A 21,089-nucleotide genomic window follows, 5' to 3' on the forward strand; every position below is an offset into this window, starting at 1 on the left:
ATTTGCTTAATGAACGGAATGTTCCTTTGAAGGAGAGGTGGAAGTTTTTTGAAAAATTTAAACCCCATTTGAGAATTTTCCATATTTTCGAGGGATAATTTAAACATTTCCATAATTGTTATGTTTGAAATATCGATTGGATATATAATGTACATTATGTTTTCTCCCCTTGATTTCACAGCTAATTGACAAAGTTCAGTATATTGATCGTAATGATAATATTTGGAATCTAACTTCTCAAATACATGTGGATGCTTTCTAATAATTTCAATGAGCTCATTATATCCAAGATAATGTTCATTGTGATGCAAAATGAGTGAAATGCCTTCAGGTACTATTGATACAATACTAGTTATGAACTCAATTTCATCCTTTGTGAATGGATTGATTCTATTTTTCCCCAAATAGGAAGAAAGATAGATGGATGAATAAAGTTCGAAATAACCAGTTGAAAAAGCTTGTCTAATAAGTGATTTATCACTTTCCAACTTATCAGATAGTGTAACTGTTGAAACGAAATCATGCTCATAATACATTTTCCAATTAGGTATTCTCGGTTTACCATATTTTTTTCTAATATTAGTATTATCATAATGTCTAATGCAATAACTAACAAATTCTGAATCATCTTTCAAATAATTTGGCAAACAATCAAATGGTATTAAACCAAGTCGTATCAATAAATAAAATAAGTCCCTCCTATTATTGTACATTTCCATAAATTGAGCTAGTTCATTATTGTTAATGGTGCTACTGAAAAACTGTTTTAGATTTGTTAATCTCTCTTTCAACATATCCAACTCTTTAATTCCATGAGGATAAGTTGCAGATTTTAACATTAAATTTGATATTTTCTCAACATTTAAGTTTTGTAAAATTAGTTTTGGGTTTGAAGCAGCACTTTGCAATTCTTTTGAAATTTCAACCCAATTCAAATATTCCAATTTACAAAATTCATACCAAGCACTATTTAAATCCCTTCTTTCAATATCACTAAACCATTTAAATCTTGACATTAAATTAGATAAAATTCTATGAAATCCATTTAATCTATTATCATCACAACTATCATCATGTTGTTCTTTGTGTGTCATCATTGTTCCTTTAAATTGAATTAATTCTTTACATTTTCTAAACGAAACTTCTCTCCCTCCCAAATATTTAACTCTTTTCATATAATAATTAATACATTGATTTAATATTTGTTCATTTCCACTTGATGGTAAATCGTGAATTTGTAAAATCTTACCACTTGTCAATGGAAAGGCTAATTCAGGTTCAATCATGAATTTAATAAATCGGAGTGTTTTAAAGTATTCATTCTCATTCATATTAAAATAATTAAATGAATTTGAAAGCATTAATGAAAACATTGAATTTGTATCGAGAAAGGAGATTATATAGTGAAATAATTCTGTTGATAAATCACTTTGAATCATTACACCGATCATCATTTTAAAAACATTTTCCTCATCTTGTTGCATTTTTTTCAGACTGATCAATTAATCTTTCCAATTGGAAACCTAAACATTAAGGAAGGCTTCCATGTCCAATGAAAAATCTAATTAATCTTCTATCAAATATTACAATAAGAATAAAGAAAACCATTCAATTAGAAGGACAAAAAGGATTGACCACCAACATTAATGAATAATACCTATTTTTAAACCAATCTCCTCATTGAATGGCGAAGGGAAATGAACACCAGCTGATTGTGGTGATGGAGAGATTAAAAAGCCTAGAGTGCGAAAAGGAACAACAAAAAAAACATCACAAAAGCATTCCCTCCATTTTGTATTAATTACTTTAACCAACCTCCTAATATTGTACATCATTGATATATTGGTTGTATAGTAAATCAAACACACACATATCTAGATTCATAATCAAACAAAAAGTATCATCTTTAGATCATCACAATTTGTAAATTAAAAACTTTTCCGAATATAAAAAGATGAGTAATAATCCTCTTCAAGGTTTAGTGTATAGAGCAACTGATTCTAAAAATCCGACTGATGATTGGGATTCAATAATGCAATTATCTGATTTATTATGTCAAAATCCTGATGAAAATACAAAATTAATTCTTCCTTTGCTTAATGGTCGTCTTCGAGATACAAACAGTGCAACTGTTTTATATTCATTAACTCTTGCAGATGCTCTCATGAAGAATACTAGTGATTTTGTTAAACAACAATTCCTAAGATCTGATTTTCTTACAATTATTAATAATTTATCAACTAGATCAAGTGATCAACAAGTTAGACAAAAAGCAACTGAAGTTATGAATGAAAATCAAATTCCACAAGCATCACAAACTATTCAACAACAATCACCCCCTGTGAGTCAACCAAGAACAGTTCCTCAACCAATGCCAGTTTCTCAACCACTTTCGACCAATACAAAACGTTCAACTACTAGAAAACTTGCAACCTATCAAGAAAAGATGGATAATGATTTGAATGTCGTTAGAGAAAATGTTGCTTTATTGAATGAATTGGTTACTGCTTCTTCATCTCCTGGCGAATTAAGACAAGATGATACTGCAGCTCAATTAAGAGCTAATTGTGAAGAAATGAGTAGAAGAATTATTGGACTTATTGAAATGATTCCAGAGGAACAAGTTCTTTTAAAATTATTGGAAGTTCATGAAAATTTAAACAATTCAACACAAAGATATGATAAATTCATGACATCTGGCCAAAAGGAAGCAGTTAAGCTTGCTAGTCCAACAACTGGTAATAATTCATCTGCACCTCCTCTTTCTCCTCAAGTTTCTCAAGGATTTGGAGCATTAGCAAATAGAAATAATCAACCAAATGTAAATAGAAATCCACCAACCAAACCAAATAATGGAGCATTATCATTGGATGATTTTCTTGGAACAAATAGTACTCCTATTCAACCACAATCTAATCCTACTCCTGTTGTCAATCCTAATGTTAACTCAAATCAAAGGACACCATTATCATTGGACGACTTTTTAGGACTTCCAGTTCAACCATCCCAACCACAACCATCCATTCCTCAAAACAGTTATGCTCAACAACAACCAACTCACTACAATCCAAATCAACAACAACAATTCAATAATCCACCACCTTCATATGAATATAGTAATAATCCATATGCTGATACAATGGAAAGAGAATTTTCAAGACTCAATGCTCCACAACAACAGCCTCAACAACCAAACAACAACACCATGTATCCAAATGTTGGATATAACCCTTATTCATCCTCATCAGATCAAATCGATCCGAATGATCCTTTCGGCGTTTCTAAACAACAATCTCAACCTCAAGAAGGTGGTTTTGCTGCTTTAGCCCATAGAAAGAAGAATTAAACCACAACACTTTAATGTATTATAAAATTAATTGTTTGTAAAGTTATTAAAGAGATTCAATATTGAATGATTAATAATCGTCTAATAATGATGAGTTTGCGTTATTATTTTATTTTACACCCGGTTCACTTATAATCGGGTGAGTTAAAATATTGTTGCTTAGCAATAGATATGGATAGTAATAGAGTTAGGAAACGTGATTAAACGGTATGTTACATTCTAATGAATTTATTGCTCGTCATCCTCAGCATCTTCAACTTTAGTTCCATCATTCTTTTCTTCTTGCATATCAGATGTCCACAAAGTCAAGTTGTCTCTCAACAATTGAAGAATGAGTGTAGAATCCTTGTAGGATTCTTCAGTAAGACTGTCCAATTCAGCGATAGCATCATCGAAAGCCTTCTTGGCCAATTGGCAAGCGCTTTGAGGTGAGTTCAAAATTTCATAGTAGAAAACAGAGAAGTTAAGGGCCAAACCCAATCTGATTGGATGGGTAGTTGGGAGTTCCTTGGCAACCTTGGTGGCAGTGTTGTAAGAATCCAAGGAGTTGTTAGCAGCTTCCTTTCTAGAATCACCTGTAGTGAATTCAGCAAGATATCTGTGGTAGTCACCCTTCATCTTGTAGTGGAAGACTTTAGATTCATCAGATTGGCTTGATGGAATCAAGTGTTGGTCCAAGATTTCCAAAATATCATTACAGATGTCAGTTAATTCACGTTCAACCTTTGTTCTGTATTTCTTGATCTTTTCAACGTGATGTAAATTTCCCTTGCTTTCTTCCTTTTGTTCAATAGAGTTGATAATTCTCCATGAAGCACGTCTGGAACCAATAACGTTTTTGTATGCGACAGACAAGAGATTTCTTTCCTCAACAGTCAATTCAACATCCAATTGGGCGACTCTCTTCATGCTTTGGACCATTTCTATTATTTACCATCATATTAAAATTTTTTGTTGTTGTATAATACTCACCATCATATCTTTCAGCTTGTTCAGCAAGCTTGGCCATGAAAACATTATCTTCTCTGGTTTCAGTTTCGCTCATTTTGATCTAAGTTTTTATAAATTGTATAATTGTATAAAGTAGGTACGGTACAGCGGTGTGAAGATGAGTATGAATACAATAGTCTTTAATAGTTACCTTCAGGGATTTTGTTTATTTTTTTTTGTTTTAAAAGAAGCTATCTTTTGTATTGCGAGCGAGCCAATAGCGGTTGAGCAAAAATCGATTGTAAACACTCGTCACAGTCTTGAAGTAAAAAGACGGCAAGCAACAAGCTGAACCTAAATTTATCTCCAAGTACGGTCGTAAATTAAGAGATGATTAAACAAATCAAGCACTGCTGAAACAATCCATTATTCTTACAATTTGTCATAATATATCAATTAAAATTACAACAATTTAACTGAACCAACCATATACTTCATTCCTTATCAATTAAGGCTCTCTCCATTGAAAATCTACAAGCTGGTCCTTCTTCTGATAATCTCCCACCAATAACAACACAATTCAAAGTCAATAAACAAAAAGTGCAACACAAATTCCGATATTTGTCTTCTCGGAACTCTCGCTCTCTCAAAAGCATTACGTGGCTTCCCGCCAAAATTGGTTAGACTCTAATTTGTACTTTTTGCTGTTTTTGCATTCTTAAGCACAATTCAATAAGATTTTCTTCTTATTGAATAACTTTGATTGTCGTGAGGTATTGAAATTATTATAATGGACTTATCAAGATTACAGTGAACTCTTGCTTTGAATTGGATATCATCAATGCGATTGAACACAAGAAGAAATTGGTTTATTCAACTTGTATCTCTCTGCTATCAAAATAACAATTATTGAAAATTTGAACCAATTTTAAATAACCATCTCAGATGTGGTAATAATGATCGAATAAGATTTTGTTGTTTCACAAGATTTAACATGTTTCCTATTTGATTGCTACATCCAAAAAAACTCCAAAGATTGATTCACACATGTACCATCACGACAACAATTCAAAATAATTATTCCTTCTTTTCCTCTGAGGTTACAGCATCCTGAAGTTGTTCTTGTTGTACAATATTATTATTTGCTTCATTATTTCTAGTGCTCGGAATGGCTCTTCTTCTTGCTCTTGCTTCTTTTGCTTTGGCAATTTCAGCCTCCTTCTTAGCCTTTTTTTCTTCTGCCATCTTTTCATCAATTTGTGGTTGCCAAGCATAAATGGTTGTTAAAAGACCAGCTACGGCAGGTAAGATGAAAAGTCCAGGTGGTCTTCTATTCATTTTTTTTAAAATTTATTAAAATGTAATTAAAATGGATTTCAAGTTGAGATTTTAATGCAAAATTTAATATTTAATTGTGTTTAAAAGTTTAGTTATTATTTAAATGGTAATTACAACAATTAAATGTGAAATTTAAATAAATATTGTAATTTATTGTAAATAATTAAATAAAATTGTAAACAATTTTAATTATTAATAATTTAATTTAAATAAATGTTTGGAATATGGTACTAATTTCAATGGAACTTTCTGTTGCTCTTTTGTCAAATAAAAACATTTGAAAGGTGAAAAATTTAGCAAACAGCCGTTAAAAAAAAATTCCGTCATTTGACAATTGACAGACTCATCACCATGGTGCAAAATATTAAAGTTGCTGTTTGCGGTTCAGGTGCTGTTGGTAAATCATGTTTAACTATTCAATTTGTACAAAATCAATTTGTTGAAGCGTAAGTAAAAATTAATTTAATTGACATTTTGACAGGTGAATAGATGGGATCCTACAATTGAGGACAGTTATCAAAAAACACTTAAAATTAATAATGATGTAGTACAATTAGATATATTGGACACAGCCGGACAAGGTTTGTTTTTTTATTCTTTACAATTTTTACAATTTTGTTAAAGATGGTATGTTTAATAGTAGTATTTTAAATATATCGGAGGAATTTTAATATTTTTTTTGATCATTTGATAGAATACAAGGTATGTCATGATGATCAAGTTATTATTAATATCATTCAACTATTATTAATTGTAATACTTTACAAAAAATATTTAAATTATGTAAATTATTTAAAAGGCATTAAGAGATGAATATATGAGAACTGCTGATGGATTTTTATTGGTTTTTGATATTTCAAAACCAAAAACATTTGAAGATTTGAATGAATTCCACAAACAAATTGTCAGAAGTAAAGATTGTGATTATCCACCAATTGTACTTGTTGGAAATAAGATTGATGTAAGTTAATTATTGTTTGTTGGGTGATGATGATGATATTTTTTATTACATTTTATCCTCAATCTAATCTCATCAACTATTTAATAATACATATTTAATAATAATTGTAAACTTTAGCTTCCACCTGAAAAGAGAACAGTTTCGAAACAACAATCTGAGGAACTTTGCAGTAAATGGAAAATTGAATTTATTGAAACAAGTGCAAAAACAAGAACAAATGTCGATGAAGCATTTCAAAAGTTAGTCAAATTTGTTTTGAGAGATTTGGAAAAAACCAAACCACCACAACCAACTACAACACAAAAGGAAAAGAAATCATGTATTTTACTTTAATAATAGATGTAAATAAAAGATTGGAGATGAATTCCATTCACATAGTATTCAAAATCTTAGTGGAATAATATGTAAAAATCAACAATGAAATTGTAAACTAATCAATTTCAATGATTTCATTTGGATCTCTCTTACGTTTCTTCTTTTCAGCATTGGCAATAGCAACTTGATGAATACTATGGATTTCATGTTTGGCTGGGTTCTCTCCCATCAAAATATCAACCAAATTACGATAATCAACTACAACACAGTTTTCACATTTAGCACCAATCTTTTTGTGTTTGGAAAATGTATTCTTATTAATAAGCACTAAGTTGGCATAGAAATTATCAATTTTTCCACCTCCACTCCTTATTAAACATTCAACTCTGCTCTTAGTGTGCTTCCTCAATAGAACTTGTCCAGTCATGTGAGAGAAAACAAATGTTTTCAACGCCTTATGATTCTGATTTACCTTTAGTAGAGTTTGAACTTTAGAGTCGAATTCATGTGCACACTTATTGAAAAGATAAGGTTCTTCGTCAATCCAACATTGAGATTCAATACTCTTTTGAATATACTCTGGTTTAACAATGGCACAATTACCAGCTACTGCACATAGAAAATTGTAATCTTCCGTGTTGAGATGATTTGCCACAAAGTGAGTTGTAACATTTGGAACAAACTCCTTATTGATTTGATAATGTGTTAATATTCCAATATCTTTGGTCAATTCATTTTCCAATTCTGGATTTTGGAAAAGGATATTTCTTTGTGAGATTTCATTGGACCAATTATCTGCACTCTTTAAAATCATATTTTGTACATCAGTTTTGTCTTCAACTCCTGATAACCATTGATTAATAACTTGTAAACTTTCTTCATCCAAACTTGTTTCGAACATTTTCAAACATTTCATTACTAAATGTTCTGCATCTAATTTGTGAGCAATGTCCAACATTGGAATCACCAAATCATTCTCTACAACAGGCTCAATTCCATAGAACATCATTAAAATATTTTTCAATGCTCTTGTTTTGATTTGAGATTCAGGATCAATAAGCAATTGCTTCTCCTCATCACTCATTTCTGCAAAATTAATTAATGCACCATCAGCTACATCTTCATCATTGAAGAGATTAATTTCATCAGAAGCAAAATGACCAGTGTAAAAAGCTTCAAAAAATGTACTTTGTGCAATTAAGACACTTCTATGACATTTGATCTTTTCAGTGCCAAACTGATCTATAATGATGGTAGTATCTGATGAATCAGAATTAAATAGACTTTCTAGACATGAATGAGTGGTTGGTAAAGTAGCAAAGTTCCCATTTTTCATAAATGTCGATAAATCCTTCCCTAATATCTTTGGATCTATTCCTTCCTGTTTCAACATCTTTATGAATTTGTCAGCAATTGGCTCAAAACCTATACATTTTGAAATGTGAACTAAACTCAAATACATTAGTGGGGCTGTAAAATCATTAAAATCTACACACATCCTTTCAAGATAGTATAATAGCTCTGCAATCATTGAGGTTGAATATTTCTTCATAAATGAGCAATTTTCTGAGAAACAATAATCAACCAAATCTTGAAGAATATTTGGTGAATTTTCAGAATTAACTAAGTTATCTTGTTTGAGGAATGTATAAAATGAAGGATTTCTAATTTGGATAAATGCAAGGAATGTGTAAATGTTATTCGAATTACCAATTTGAATTGTATCAGAGGATAATTTGAATTGTTTGGCCTTTTCTGAAACAAGTTGATAAATTGATTTTTCAACTTGGTGTGGTGAGTAATCTGATTTGTAAAATATTAATTCATCGTCATTGAAATTAACTCTAGCATTTGAATCAGTTCCAAAATTAACAATTAAAACTGGTTCGTTCACACTGGTATTTTCTACCATGACTGTATTCATACCATCTGTGGTTTGAATGTGCATATTATTGGTGGTTTTTTCATTGCAAAATAAGAGTACATCCTCTGAATCATTGTTTTGGTATTCAATTTGAGTACTATATCTGTTGCCTCTGTGATTGTTTTAGTGAACTTGGTGGTGAAAACAATTTTTTTAGGTAAGCAATAAACAGCCTCAATACTAGGCAAATAATATATATAGAATATTATCAATATTAATAACATACCTATCAAACTGTTGTAGAGTTGGAATAACTTTAGTGTTTCGCAATGGTGTTTCCCCTAAAAATTGGCCATAAGCAACATATGATCCATCACTCAATTTAAATAAAGAGTATGATCTGCCACAATAAACATCAACTATGTTTTCCTTAAGCTCAGTAATTCTCTGAGGTGTAGAAAGATAGACCGAATCGTTTTCAAACGTCTGTTGTCCATAATAATTACTACCACAAGTGTAAATCTTTTTAGTATTGGTAAAGAATAAAGTGAAGGCATCTCCACATGCAATCTTTACAACCTTGTCCTTATACTTTTTGCTATTTATATTGATTCTATCAAAGAAATTCAATGGAACAAAATCATGCACTGTATCCAAATGTCCCAATCCCAATTGACCATAATCATTTTTCTAATAAAGTAAATTAAATTAAATTATATTAATACTATATTAATACTAACACCCATTCCATAAACTTTTGATTTTCCCAAGAGAAATAAATGTGTATTTGTACCAACAATGTCCAACACTGAATCATTAATTGTATCAACCAATTTCAATATTGAATAAGATTCACTATATTTGCATTTGTACAATTTTCCCTCACTATCAATCACAAATAAATTGCTTTGAGAGACAATAGCCTTCTTGATCACAATATCATTCGGAATGGAAATTTGATAGGTTTGTGTGGTGGGTACTGCGTAGCCCTTCAAGGATGGAGCATAAACTGAGAGGACAATAATCTTATCATCAACATCAATATTAATTTGTTTGGGCTCCACAGTGTAAGTTTTTTTGGTGGTGGCAAAATGAAACATTTTTTTTCGATTGGTTATTAGAAAATTTGTTTTCCACCTTTTAAAGGAGAAGAATAGCACAATTCTTTGTGATTAATCATCCGAGTCAAGAATTTAATAGAAATATTTATAAGTGATGAATATTCAGCTTAATTCTTCAAAGTTTAGAACATTCTTCTCGGCAAAATATTAGGTTCTAAATGTCAGGAACAAAACTTCAACTCCCCCTGGTGGGCTCGAACCACCGACCTGCAGATTAACAGTCTGACGCTCTACCGACTGAGCTAAGGGGGACTTCTGTCGTCATTTGTTTTTTAGTATTCGGTTTAATATTTTATCTTCAAGAACAAATAAGCACCAGGAAGTGGTGTTTATTAAGCACAAGAACAGTCTTTTTCTTTGATGGCTATTTGGCATAGAGTTCAGCTCCTTTTCTCTCATTTTAGGAGTTGTATACTATATTAAATCGAAATTAGTGAATTCCATCTCATTATCTGTAAGCAAATTGAAAAGGGAGTCAAATCATTTATTTGAATAGTGAAAGCACCATTTTGAACAACAACCTTTGATTATTTCTTGCTCCTTGAAAAGATTTGAAAGCACTTAACATGTTGGTCTCCAGATATAGAAGAGTGAAAAGTTATTACCCATAACTACTGAAATGAATCTTGTTGAAAGAAATAGGACTAAAGCGATTTTACATTTCATTTATTGAAAGAAAAGGTTCAGAAATACCTCCACAACAAGATGAAATTCTTCGAAAACAATTGAAGATAGCATTCAAAAACCACCATACGAAACTACTGATTCTTGCTCAGAACAATTGTGGGGTCCTATTTTGTTAATTGACTTGTTGTTATTGTTAATATTTAAATTAGATTAATATTCAAATACTAGGTCGAAACAGTCATTCAGATCCAATATTATGTTTGATTTGTTAATAGTTTATTGAACTTTACATTTTGAAATGAGGTTGTATAGGTCAACCCAAGTTACAGCCAAGTTCCTCCAAAGAGAAATAATCAACTAATTCCTTTGATGTTTATAATTCAATTCCAATAAAAAAAATGTCTTCACCAACCTTTACTTTGATTGATGAGAATCCACAAAAAACCATCGATGAAGTTCTCATTGAACAACAAAGCCACAGTGAAAGATTATTGGACAAACCAATGGAAAAGGGATTTTCCTTTAAATTTGATTATGTTGCAACCATCGGAAAAACTGGACATGAAGGAAATGGACACGATGAATTTAATAGACCAGACGATGTGATCATTACAAGAGATAGATATTTAATTGTTGCAGATAAAGAAAATGAAAGATTGCAAGTTTTTATTGAAGATTATTCATTAATTTGGAAATATTTCACAACCATCAAAACTCCTCAAGTGAAACCATACTGTTTAGAATTGAAAGAAAGTGAAAGTGGAGAAGAAACTTTATGGGTCTTGGGTGATCATTCAAATCAACAAGTGTTGAAATTTTCAAACATTTCACAATTCATTTCTGATATTAACAATGGAAAGGAAACTAAACCAGAACAAGTTGATAAAAAAACTAGCGGATCATTTGTTAATTTCCAATTTTCAATCACAACAGATAAATTTAAAGGTTGGTCAATTCGTTCAGAACCATACGAACATGAATTGGAAGTTTATGGAGCTGATTTTGAGATGGTTTTTAAATATGCTAAGGATAAAGGAAGTGGTCCTGGAAATGATCAATTATATGTTCCATGTGGATCATGTATTGATTATAAACATGGACACTTTTTGATTTGGTGATTCTGCCAATCACAGAATTCAAATATTCCAATAAAACCAAAACCAGTATTGAGTCTAATTTCACACTGACAAGGTTACAATTTCTTTCAATTCATAATTCTTTCAACAATATCCACTTCAAAGAACAACTTGGTCATCATCGTTCTCTATTGACACAGCCAATCTATCATTATCCATTCTATATTCCTTCTTTAATAATTTCTAAAGAAATAGTCAAGTGAAATTGAATTTTCCATTCACTGGTGCGTGTTTCTATTACCAATAAACTAGCGAAATATACAATTAACACCTTTACATATAATTTTCCATTCAATTTAAATTTGTCATCCTATTTACTACTATCATGATTTAGTTTAATAGGAAAGAATGTATTTGATTTTAAGGATTTGACTTCTATCCAAATACATCTATCAATACCATACTCCAACACAAATTCGCTATGGAGTGTTGGTTGGAGTTGAAAATATTGTCATGAAATAATAACGGAGCTAGTTGAATAACCGACATTCGTTCAATAACAAGATTATCCAATAAAATAATAATAACAAATTCAATTATTTACATATGATGAAGATGTATTGTCTCCATCTAAATAAACAATATGTTTATTATTAATGATACATTTCAATTTACAAGCAACTTTCGTCCATTTAGAAAACGAAACCAAAGACAGCCAAGATAGCAATCAACAAGATAGCAGCGAAACCTTGTTCAGGAGCACCAGCATAAACTTCAGATTCGTGATATTGAGCGTTAATTGGAGAGGCAAAGAAGAACATGATGCAGGCCAAGAGCATCATCATGACAATAGTTTGAGTGGAAGACATTTCGAATAGTTAGTTTTTTTTGTTGTTATTTGTTGAAGAGGATGAACAAGAGAGCAGTGATCCTTTAAATTCAAAAACTGAAACAACCGGTAATATGTACAATTGAGGTTTCGAACATCCTTCATACAATTTTTATAACTTACCTTCTATATTAAGACCGGCAACGAAACAAGAGGTTTTTCAAATAAGGTTGAATAGAAGCATCAATGGATATGCACATCCATGTTGGTTTGTCGTGAATCTCTTGCACCGAAAACGCAGATTTTACTAGCTTTGACTTGGTTTTTTGTAATAGTTTACAATGAGGTGATTGTAAAGTTTACTATTTAATACATGCACTCATTAAAAGTTGTTCTACTTTCCATTAACGTTTGCTTTACAAAAATATCAACAAGTGCACTCTTTGAATTTGTACCATTTCGAATATTACTTTCCATTGTTCAAAGCGAATAAAATTAATTATCTCTCTACTCTAGTCCGCTAAATATTCATTCTCCTAGCAAAAAATAAACACTCTATAATCATTTTGAATTAAACTATAATTTTTAATGATGATACAATAATATTCTAAATTTCTTAAATATATAAAAAAGGGATACAAAAATGAATAAATCTATTCCATATTCATAATACACTGGTATGTAGTATACTATTAATTTCTATTTGTAAATAATAAAACAACAGATAATGCAATAAGAATTAAAGTGACAATTGACTTGGCATCAAAAGATTTCAAACCAGCATCTGGAGTAGCACAATCAATCTTTTGAGTGTAACCAGTGAAACATTGACAAACACCTTCACTTGAACATAATCCATTACCATTACAATCATTTGGACATTTTCTACGTTCACAACTGACACCAGAGTAAGAATCATCACAAGTACAAATACCAATTGAAGTATCACAAGTACCATGACCATTACATTTTGGATCAACACAATTGTACAAATCACAATCAAATCCAGTGAATGAATCTTCACATGTACAGAAACCTGTAACTGGATCACAAGTACCCTTATAGTTACAATCTCCAGGACATGGTTTAGTACCTGTAATGATTAATGAATGTTCTGTACCTAAAGCAACATCAATGGCAAGTTCTCCATTTGGAATTGGAACCTTAGTTGGAGTATAAACATTATTTTGATGACCTAAACCCAATTGACCCTTATCATTCAAACCAAACATGTAAACTGCACCACTAGCTGTTAAGAAACCAGCATAATAACCATCAGGTTGAGAAATAACAATCTTGACAGCAGTAATTGGAATACTTGGATTCAAAACTGGTGTAGTAATTCTAGAACCATTGAGATTTGGATCTAAACCCAATTGACCATAAGTATTATCACCAACAACATAAACACCAACACTTGTTACAATAAATGTAGAGTCAGCACTTGTAATAATGTTAGTAATTGTTGTAATGTTTGTAAATGTACCAACAGAATTACTGTTAGAATTACTATTCACATTACCAATTTCACGGAAACTTGAACTAGCAGTCAAAGCACCGAAACCTAATTGACCATAAGTACTATCACCAGTACCATAAACTCTATTGAAATAAGTTCTTGTAGTACCAGAACCACCCTTTGATTCATATGAAACATAAGTTGAATGGAATGGACCAGCAGCAGCCATAACGACAGTATTGGTTGACAAACGAATTGGAGCTTCCTTTTCAACGTTAGCAATTTGACCTCTACTGTTACCACCCATAACGAAAAGTGACATGGTAGTTGCTGTAGTTCTTCTAGCTTTCATAATTGTGTGAATGGCACCACATGAAACTGATTCAATGACAATGGTACCGTTTTCATATTGAATAGTACGTGGAATGAGTGTAACGTTTGAAGTTGATGTTCCAGTACCAAGACCCATTTGACCATTTGAGTTACTACCCATGGCAAGAACGAGAGTTGAAACATTGGTCATGAAAAAGACAGTTGTTTGTACTTTTGATGAATAAGTACCATAACCAATTGAAATACCAGTAACATTGTAAGAATTCAATTCAGGAATAGCACGTGGAACTTGTTGATCAATATAAATGTTTGGATTTAAGAAATTGTATGGAGATCTATTACTACCCCATGCCCAAGTCTTACCAGTCAAATATTCAGTAGCAAATGAAACACCATTACTAGCATAAACATGATCAAATTGAACATTTGATGCAATGGTACTCAAAACAGTTGGAGAAGTATAGTAAACTTGATCACCAGTTGTGGAAATCTTACCCATACTATAAACACCATTATCAGTAGTTAATACGAAAGTATTCTTTGAGGAAACTGCTAAAATGTATGAGGCAGTTTTTCCACTTGGAACAGTTGTTGAACTCTTAACAGCTCCAGTAACTGAAGAAGACCATGGATTTAAACCCAATTGACCTTCAGAATTGTCACCACAAACATAAACATCACCAGAAGATGTCAATAAAACAGAATGTTGATAAGCAGTGGTAATTTGAGTAATAGTTGTAGATAAAGAAGGTGAGAATAAAGCAGATGAAACTTGAACTGGATAATATGAGCTAGTAGTTGAAGTACAGAATGAAGCCATATCATTCTTACCCCAGAAATATACCTTGTTTTGATTAGTTGAAGCCAAAGCACCCAATTTGTAAACTGAAATATCTAAAACAGTTTCACCATTCAATTGAACTTGAACTGGAGTAGCTTGTTGAGTGATAGAAGTACCATTAATACCCAAAACACCTTCATCATTTGAACCACCAGCAAAGAGTTTACCATCAGTTGTCAAAACAAACATGGAACGAGAATAACCAACAACTTTTTGAACTGTAGTATAATAGGAAGTACCTAAAAGTGTTGGAGCTTGAACAATATAATCAGTAATACCCATCTTTTGGAATGCATTATCACCCCATCCATATAATAAATTAGTACTAATTTGAATACCAAATGAAGAATATCCAAATGCAAATACTTTGGCTAATTTGAGAGTTGGCACACTATCCATAATTGTGAGATTAGTTGGAGCAACCAAATAATCAAAACCTTTACCAAGTTGTTGATAATTGTCTATTTAAATTCATGGATACATAAATAATAATTTTAACACAATAAATGTCAAGTTTTCAAATGCAATCAAATATTTGAAAATGATATGTTAACAAATGATCATATAAAATAGATTACATACTATTACCAAAACCATAAAGATCCGAATTTCCATTATTCAAAAGATAGATAACATGTTCAGTACCACAGGCCAATGATTTAATACCAACACTGTAGGAAGCAATCAATTGTGGAACTGTGAAACTAGAAGTAGTATTCAAACCTAAATTATTATTATTAGTATTATCATTCAAAAATAATCATTATATTCATCACAATTATAATCACACAATTTTAAATAATCACAAATAATAATAATAATATACGTATGTGAGTGAGTGAATGTGATATTACACAATTTGTTGCAAATTTTCATCAATTATTATTACATTCTAATAACAACAAACATACCTAATAAATAATTAACAGTTGATGAGAGTGTGTTTGTACTTGAACCCATTCCATATAATTTACTTTCTCCTGTAGTTTCGGATACAACAAAGAAAACTCTAACATTTGAACCAGAATCATCTTGTTGAGCGCAAACAAAAGAAACATTCTTTCCTTTGAAAGTATCAATAGCTTGTGGAATGTAGTAATTTTCTTGTCCTAATTGACCAGCAGCATTTGAACCAAATCCATAAACTTTACGTCCTGAAACTGTTGATGGAAGAGATGATAATCTTTTAGCACGCGGTTTAGTAAATGGATTGTAGGATTTACAATAGATGGAATTTGCAATAAGTATACTGCAAAGTAGTACAATTAATAGTTTAAATGACAAGTTTCTAATGGTTTCGAATAAGTTTATAATGTTTAGTTTTGTGATAACATTAGAATAATACGTTACCTTGATGTCATTTTTTTCTTCTGTTGAAAATTTGACAAGTGACTTTGTTGATTGGTAACGGCTGCCTTCAAAAATGACATGACAGAACGAATAAATAGAAAGGAATGCGTCAAATGGATCTTGTTCAATTTTACTTGAGTTTTTTGTTCGTTCACAAATTTTCTTCTAATATCAAACTAGTAGTATGATTCGAACGAATCATTTGGCGCCATTTTTATTCATCAATGTTTACACTGTAAATTCCAAGCCTCGAGGCTTTCTTGTTAAAAATAGCGAACTTTTACAACAAATAAGTCCTCACTGTTAAAGTCTTGCGTTTTAATTTTCCAATTTTTAAAAGAAAAAAAATGCCACCAAAGAAGAGGAATATTAATTATGATGATGACGACGATGCTGATGAAAACGATAATGCAGGAAATGAGAGTTTAATTGTTCGGGAGCGATTAAATTTTGCTAACCGAAGCAGTAATGGATCATCTTCGGGTGGTGGTAGTGTAGGATCATCGAATAGTACTAATCAGTGGTGTGCTTTTAATATTGGTGATAAATCGGAGAATGATATTGAACGTGTGATGATTGCCTACTTGGAAAAGTATCACTTGCAAGATATTAGAGATATTTTGTGTCCTCCTCTCACTCTAACAAATGATGATACAATTCACTATAGTGTATTTATTGATGTTTCACATTTCATGTCTGCAAATATTGAAATTGGATCAATTTTATTATCATACCCAACAGAATTAATTCCTATTTTTGAGAGAGCACTGATTAAAACACAGCAACGTCACATTGAAAAACAAGAAGTTATGAAGGAACAATTTAAATTGAAAACATTTGTGCATGTTAGACTTCATACGTTACCACAATGTTCCGAAGTAACAAAAACATCAGTGAGATCTGTGAGGAGTTGTGACGCTAATAGATTAATTTCTGTCAGTGGTACTGTCATTAAAACAGGGCCTATCAAAATGTTGGAGTATAAGAAGATTTATATTTGTAAAAAGTGTAAAAAGTCATTTGATATTGTTGCAGATAGAGAACAATTTAATAGTATAACGAAACCAACACAATGCCCAATTGAAGATTGTGGAGGAAAATCATTTATTTCGAGAGAGGATGAAATTGTTTGTAGAGATTATCAGGAAATCAAAATTCAAGACAAAATTTCACAACTACATGTTGGTTCAATTCCTCGTTCCATTCTTGTAGTTTTGGAAGATGATTTAGTGGATGTTGTAAAAGCTGGAGATGATGTAATTTTAACAGGAATACCTTTCAGAAGATGGAAAACTTTTAAAAACGATGCTAGATGTGGTGTTGATATGGCTGTATGGAGTAATCACATTCGTATTGGAAATGAAAAGAAGAGTGCAATGAACGTTACAGAAGAATTGAAATCAGAATTTAAACACTTTTGGGAAAAGTATAAGGAGAATCCATTGGCAGGAAGAAGCTTAATTTTGAAGAGTATGTGCCCTCAATTATTTGGATTGTACTTTGTCAAGTTGGCAGTTGCGTTGACTATTATTGGAGGAGTACCAATGAAAAAGAATAATACACGTATTAGAGGAGAGTCACATTTATTGATTGTTGGTGATCCAGGTACTGGAAAAAGTCAATTTTTGAAATATGCCTCTAAATTGAGTCCCAGATATGTAATGACAAATGGAATTGGTACAACTAGTGCCGGTCTGACAGTTATGGCTTCAAAAGAGTCTGGAGGAGATTGGGCCCTTGAAGCAGGTGCTCTTGTTTTGGCTGATGGAGGAGTTTGTTGCATTGATGAATTTGATGCTATCAGAGAACATGACAGAGTAACCATTCACGAAGCTATGGAACAACAAACCCTCAGTATTGCAAAAGCTGGTTTAGTTTGTAAATTGAATACGAGAACAACTGTTTTGGCAGCATGTAATCCAAAGGGAAAGTATGATTTGGAAGCAAGTATTTCTGTAAATTGTGCACTTGCTAGTCCATTGTTGAGTCGTTTTGACATTGTACTTGTACTTTTAGATTCCCAAGATGAAGAGTGGGACAATAGAGTTTCATCATTCATTCTCAATGAGCAACAAATGGAAGAGGAAGATTCTCAGTTATGGTCATTTGATAAGTTGAGAGCTTATATTTCCTATATCAAATCAGAATATCATCCACAAATACCGCCAGAAAGTGGTAGAATCTTAACAGAATACTATAGACTTCAAAGAAGAGCTGACAGAAGAGTTGCTGCAAGAACAACTATTCGTTTGCTTGAGTCTTTAGTTAGATTAGCCCAAGCTCATGCCAGACTCATGTGTAGAAAAGAGGTTACTGTCCAAGATGCTGTAATGTCTGTATTAACTGTTGATATTTCTTCCAATACTTCATCTTTACTGAATGTTTCATCTGTACTTCATTCTAATTTCCCAGACGATCCAGATAGTGATTATAAGGGTTATATTGAAATGGTTCTTTTCAAGTTAGGTATTGGTTTACAAGATCCTAGAACTGTTAATTTTTCAATGCCTCCTCAAAATCAAAGACAACAAATCACACAAAAGAAACCAACACAACAAGCCACTCAAAGAGAAGAAAGAGTGGATGAACCCTTAATAGACGATGATGATGACCAAGTTGATTTTGGTTTTACTGATGATGAACCTCAACCTGAACAAGTTACCAGTCATGCTGTGAGAACTCCAACAAAACCTAATCAAGGATCATCCAAACGTAAAATTGAGCATCACCAGGAAGAGCCTGAAGAGGATTATCGATCTCCACAAAAAAAGAAGAAAAGTGTCTTCTCAACCCAAGATCTAGAAGAAGTAGAAAATGATATTCATAGAACACCTTCTCTTCCTTCAAATCGTAACCTAAACAATTTTAAAGAGCATTTGAGATCTAAGGGAAAGGATTTGGAAACATCAGAGCTCCCTCAACCTCCAAAACCTATTGAGCCACCAAGGTCTATTTTACAAAAACCTCAAGCTCCACCAATTGTTGAAAAAACCTCCTCTTCTGTCCAATTTAACAAACCTTCACCACCTCCACAACAACAAAATGTACAGCAACCAAAAGATAATATCCCTAGTATAAATCCACCCCCTTCAAAACCACCTTCCAGACAAACTCCTCAAGATATTATTCCTCCAGTAACCAATAATCAACAACAGCCTACAAAACCAGCCCAACAAGCAACTCCACAAACAGGAAGAGGTAGAAGTTTATTATCTAATCTTGGTTCACGAACTAATCAAGTAGCTCAACAACCTCCACCCCAACAATTTCAACAACCTCCACGACCAGCTCAACCAGCTACAGATCAACCTCAAAAGGATGATTCATTTGAATTACCAGAATCGTTTACGTTAGGAGATGATACCAGCTTCTTACTAGACGCAACCCCAACCAAACCATCCAATAGCTCTGGAAATAATTCTAAAAGACTTATTGATGATAATGATGAGCTTGATGGACTAATTTAAAGTTAAAACTCCAACACTATTATAAAATACCAACAAATATTGGTCTGATGAGTCATGTTTGTGAATAAAAATAACTTTCTTCCCAATTTTGACTCTTGAAACCACTTTGTAATTTTCTTCAATATCAATCTTGTTGATTATTGAGATTTTTTCCTCTGGTAAATATTCTACAAACAAGATTTTCTTGCCATCAACTAGTGAATGAAGTATTTGATGTTTGTTTTTTCTTGAAGTAAAATCTGCAACTAGTTCAATCTTTTCAGTAATGGTGTTGAAAATAAAAATACATCCTGAATTCTGAATCAAAACCTTTCCAACATCTACTCGTTGAATATTATTGTACGAAGCGTTTGTCGTTGGAATGCAAGGAAAGAAGAATTCATCACACTTTTTGAAAACAGCTTTCTTATTCCCTGGATCTGTTTCTACTAAATCAATGTACGTGTATTTCACTGTTGTTTCACTAAGCATAATCAAACATTCCTTTTTAGAATCTATTTTAACAGATTTAATCTTATAAATTGATTTGTCAAATAATTTCTCACTAACTGCACGGGCCGTATTGGTCATGAAAACCACACAAGTAATTCTTCCACTGAAAAATTCGAATTAAATCCGTAAAACCAATACTTACTGATCACTTGATAGATACCAAACATTTTTATCTATCGAACTAGGAGTAAATGATCTTATTTTCTGGCATGAAAAATCTGAAAACTCCAGAGTCAATCTAATATTCTGGAATGAATCCAACAATGTAAATTTAGGAATAAAAGTATCTCCCACAAGTGTATAAGATCCAAATGTGTGTAAATATAAATTTCCATTTGAAAGATTCTTCTTTTCCAATCCCAATGATTTATAATCCTTGATTTTAGGGTCATCTATTCCAATTCCATCTTCTTTTTTGGTCAATCCAACTAAACAAATTTGATTATTATTATAAAAAACCATTTTGGCGGCTCCCTTAATACATCCAACCAAGTTATCAATGGGAATTTGAACTTCTGGAATTCTCTTAGGTATTGGTGATAGTGAAAAGTTTTTCTCTTTCATAATTACAATATGTTGATCGAATTGATAGGGTTTGCATTTCTTTTGAGGAGATTCCTCAGCTAATCTTGTTGTCACAGTTTTTCTTTTTGGTGTCTTAGGATGATCCACTGTATCATTGATTGTTTGAGAAGTTGATGCTGAGGCATATGACGTCGAGGTAGAACTTTGGTTTGCTG

General features: G+C 31.9%; 9 protein-coding genes and 1 non-coding gene across 10 annotated transcripts in view; 4 read left to right on the forward strand and 6 right to left on the reverse strand.

Moving 5' to 3' along the window:
- The window catches only part of NAEGRDRAFT_68823 (uncharacterized protein), a gene marked incomplete at both ends in the record, with an annotated part of 2,278 nt that extends 794 nt beyond the window's left edge, over positions 1 to 1,484 (reverse strand). Inside the window, one exon of the mRNA XM_002675870.1 lies at positions 154 to 1,484. Coding sequence (XP_002675916.1) covers positions 154 to 1,484 — 1,331 coding nt within the window. The remainder of the gene's footprint in view (positions 1 to 153) is intronic.
- A 470-nt stretch (positions 1,485 to 1,954) lies between these two features.
- Positions 1,955 to 3,346, forward strand: NAEGRDRAFT_68824 (uncharacterized protein; the record flags this gene model as incomplete). Its single annotated transcript, XM_002675795.1, has 1 exon — positions 1,955 to 3,346. One exon carries the CDS (start codon positions 1,955 to 1,957, stop codon positions 3,344 to 3,346), a length of 1,392 nt encoding a protein of 463 aa, XP_002675841.1.
- Positions 3,347 to 3,428: 82 nt separating this feature from the next.
- On the reverse strand, positions 3,429 to 4,509 carry NAEGRDRAFT_80121 (uncharacterized protein). Its single transcript, XM_002675871.1, has 3 exons — positions 4,488 to 4,509; positions 4,319 to 4,397; positions 3,429 to 4,269 (listed from the first exon to the last, which is right to left on the reverse strand). Exons 2-3 carry the CDS (start codon positions 4,389 to 4,391, stop codon positions 3,575 to 3,577), a joined length of 768 nt encoding a protein of 255 aa, XP_002675917.1. The 5' UTR covers positions 4,392 to 4,397; positions 4,488 to 4,509; the 3' UTR covers positions 3,429 to 3,574.
- Positions 4,510 to 5,965: 1,456 nt separating this feature from the next.
- NAEGRDRAFT_34548 (ras family small GTPase) lies at positions 5,966 to 6,908 on the forward strand (the record flags this gene model as incomplete). The annotated part of the gene is made up of 5 exons (XM_002675796.1): positions 5,966 to 6,060; positions 6,104 to 6,199; positions 6,239 to 6,245; positions 6,414 to 6,575; positions 6,693 to 6,908. 5 exons carry the CDS (start codon positions 5,966 to 5,968, stop codon positions 6,906 to 6,908), a joined length of 576 nt encoding a protein of 191 aa, XP_002675842.1.
- Positions 6,909 to 7,005: 97 nt separating this feature from the next.
- Positions 7,006 to 9,854, reverse strand: NAEGRDRAFT_68827 (uncharacterized protein; the record flags this gene model as incomplete). The annotated part of the gene is made up of 3 exons (XM_002675872.1): positions 7,006 to 8,926; positions 9,041 to 9,444; positions 9,495 to 9,854. The coding sequence occupies 3 exons, from the start codon at positions 9,852 to 9,854 to the stop codon at positions 7,006 to 7,008; spliced, it is 2,685 nt and encodes an 894-aa protein (XP_002675918.1).
- A 200-nt stretch (positions 9,855 to 10,054) lies between these two features.
- NAEGRDRAFT_t386 lies at positions 10,055 to 10,127 on the reverse strand. The gene has a single exon. It is a non-coding gene; the product is annotated as a tRNA-Asn (tRNA).
- Positions 10,128 to 10,900: 773 nt separating this feature from the next.
- NAEGRDRAFT_49910 (uncharacterized protein) lies at positions 10,901 to 11,620 on the forward strand (the record flags this gene model as incomplete). Its single annotated transcript, XM_002675797.1, has 1 exon — positions 10,901 to 11,620. One exon carries the CDS (start codon positions 10,901 to 10,903, stop codon positions 11,618 to 11,620), a length of 720 nt encoding a protein of 239 aa, XP_002675843.1.
- Positions 11,621 to 12,975: 1,355 nt separating this feature from the next.
- Positions 12,976 to 16,402, reverse strand: NAEGRDRAFT_80122 (uncharacterized protein). The gene is made up of 4 exons (XM_002675873.1): positions 16,391 to 16,402; positions 15,952 to 16,328; positions 15,623 to 15,763; positions 12,976 to 15,501 (listed from the first exon to the last, which is right to left on the reverse strand). The coding sequence occupies exons 1-4, from the start codon at positions 16,399 to 16,401 to the stop codon at positions 13,100 to 13,102; spliced, it is 2,931 nt and encodes a 976-aa protein (XP_002675919.1). The 5' UTR covers position 16,402; the 3' UTR covers positions 12,976 to 13,099.
- Positions 16,403 to 16,962: 560 nt separating this feature from the next.
- NAEGRDRAFT_727 (uncharacterized protein) lies at positions 16,963 to 18,819 on the forward strand (the record flags this gene model as incomplete). Its single annotated transcript, XM_002675798.1, has 2 exons — positions 16,963 to 18,337; positions 18,407 to 18,819. Coding segments are annotated over 2 exons (1,788 nt in total), but the record flags the coding sequence as incomplete, so codon positions are not given.
- Positions 18,820 to 20,487: 1,668 nt separating this feature from the next.
- On the reverse strand, positions 20,488 to 20,913 carry NAEGRDRAFT_68831 (uncharacterized protein; the record flags this gene model as incomplete). The annotated part of the gene is made up of 1 exon (XM_002675874.1): positions 20,488 to 20,913. The coding sequence occupies one exon, from the start codon at positions 20,911 to 20,913 to the stop codon at positions 20,488 to 20,490; it is 426 nt and encodes a 141-aa protein (XP_002675920.1).
- Positions 20,914 to 21,089: the final 176 nt, after the last annotated feature.

This window comes from Naegleria gruberi, assembly GCF_000004985.1.
Source record: "Naegleria gruberi genomic scaffold NAEGRscaffold_31, whole genome shotgun sequence".
Classification (NCBI taxonomy): domain Eukaryota; phylum Heterolobosea; class Eutetramitea; order Acrasida; family Naegleriidae; genus Naegleria; species Naegleria gruberi.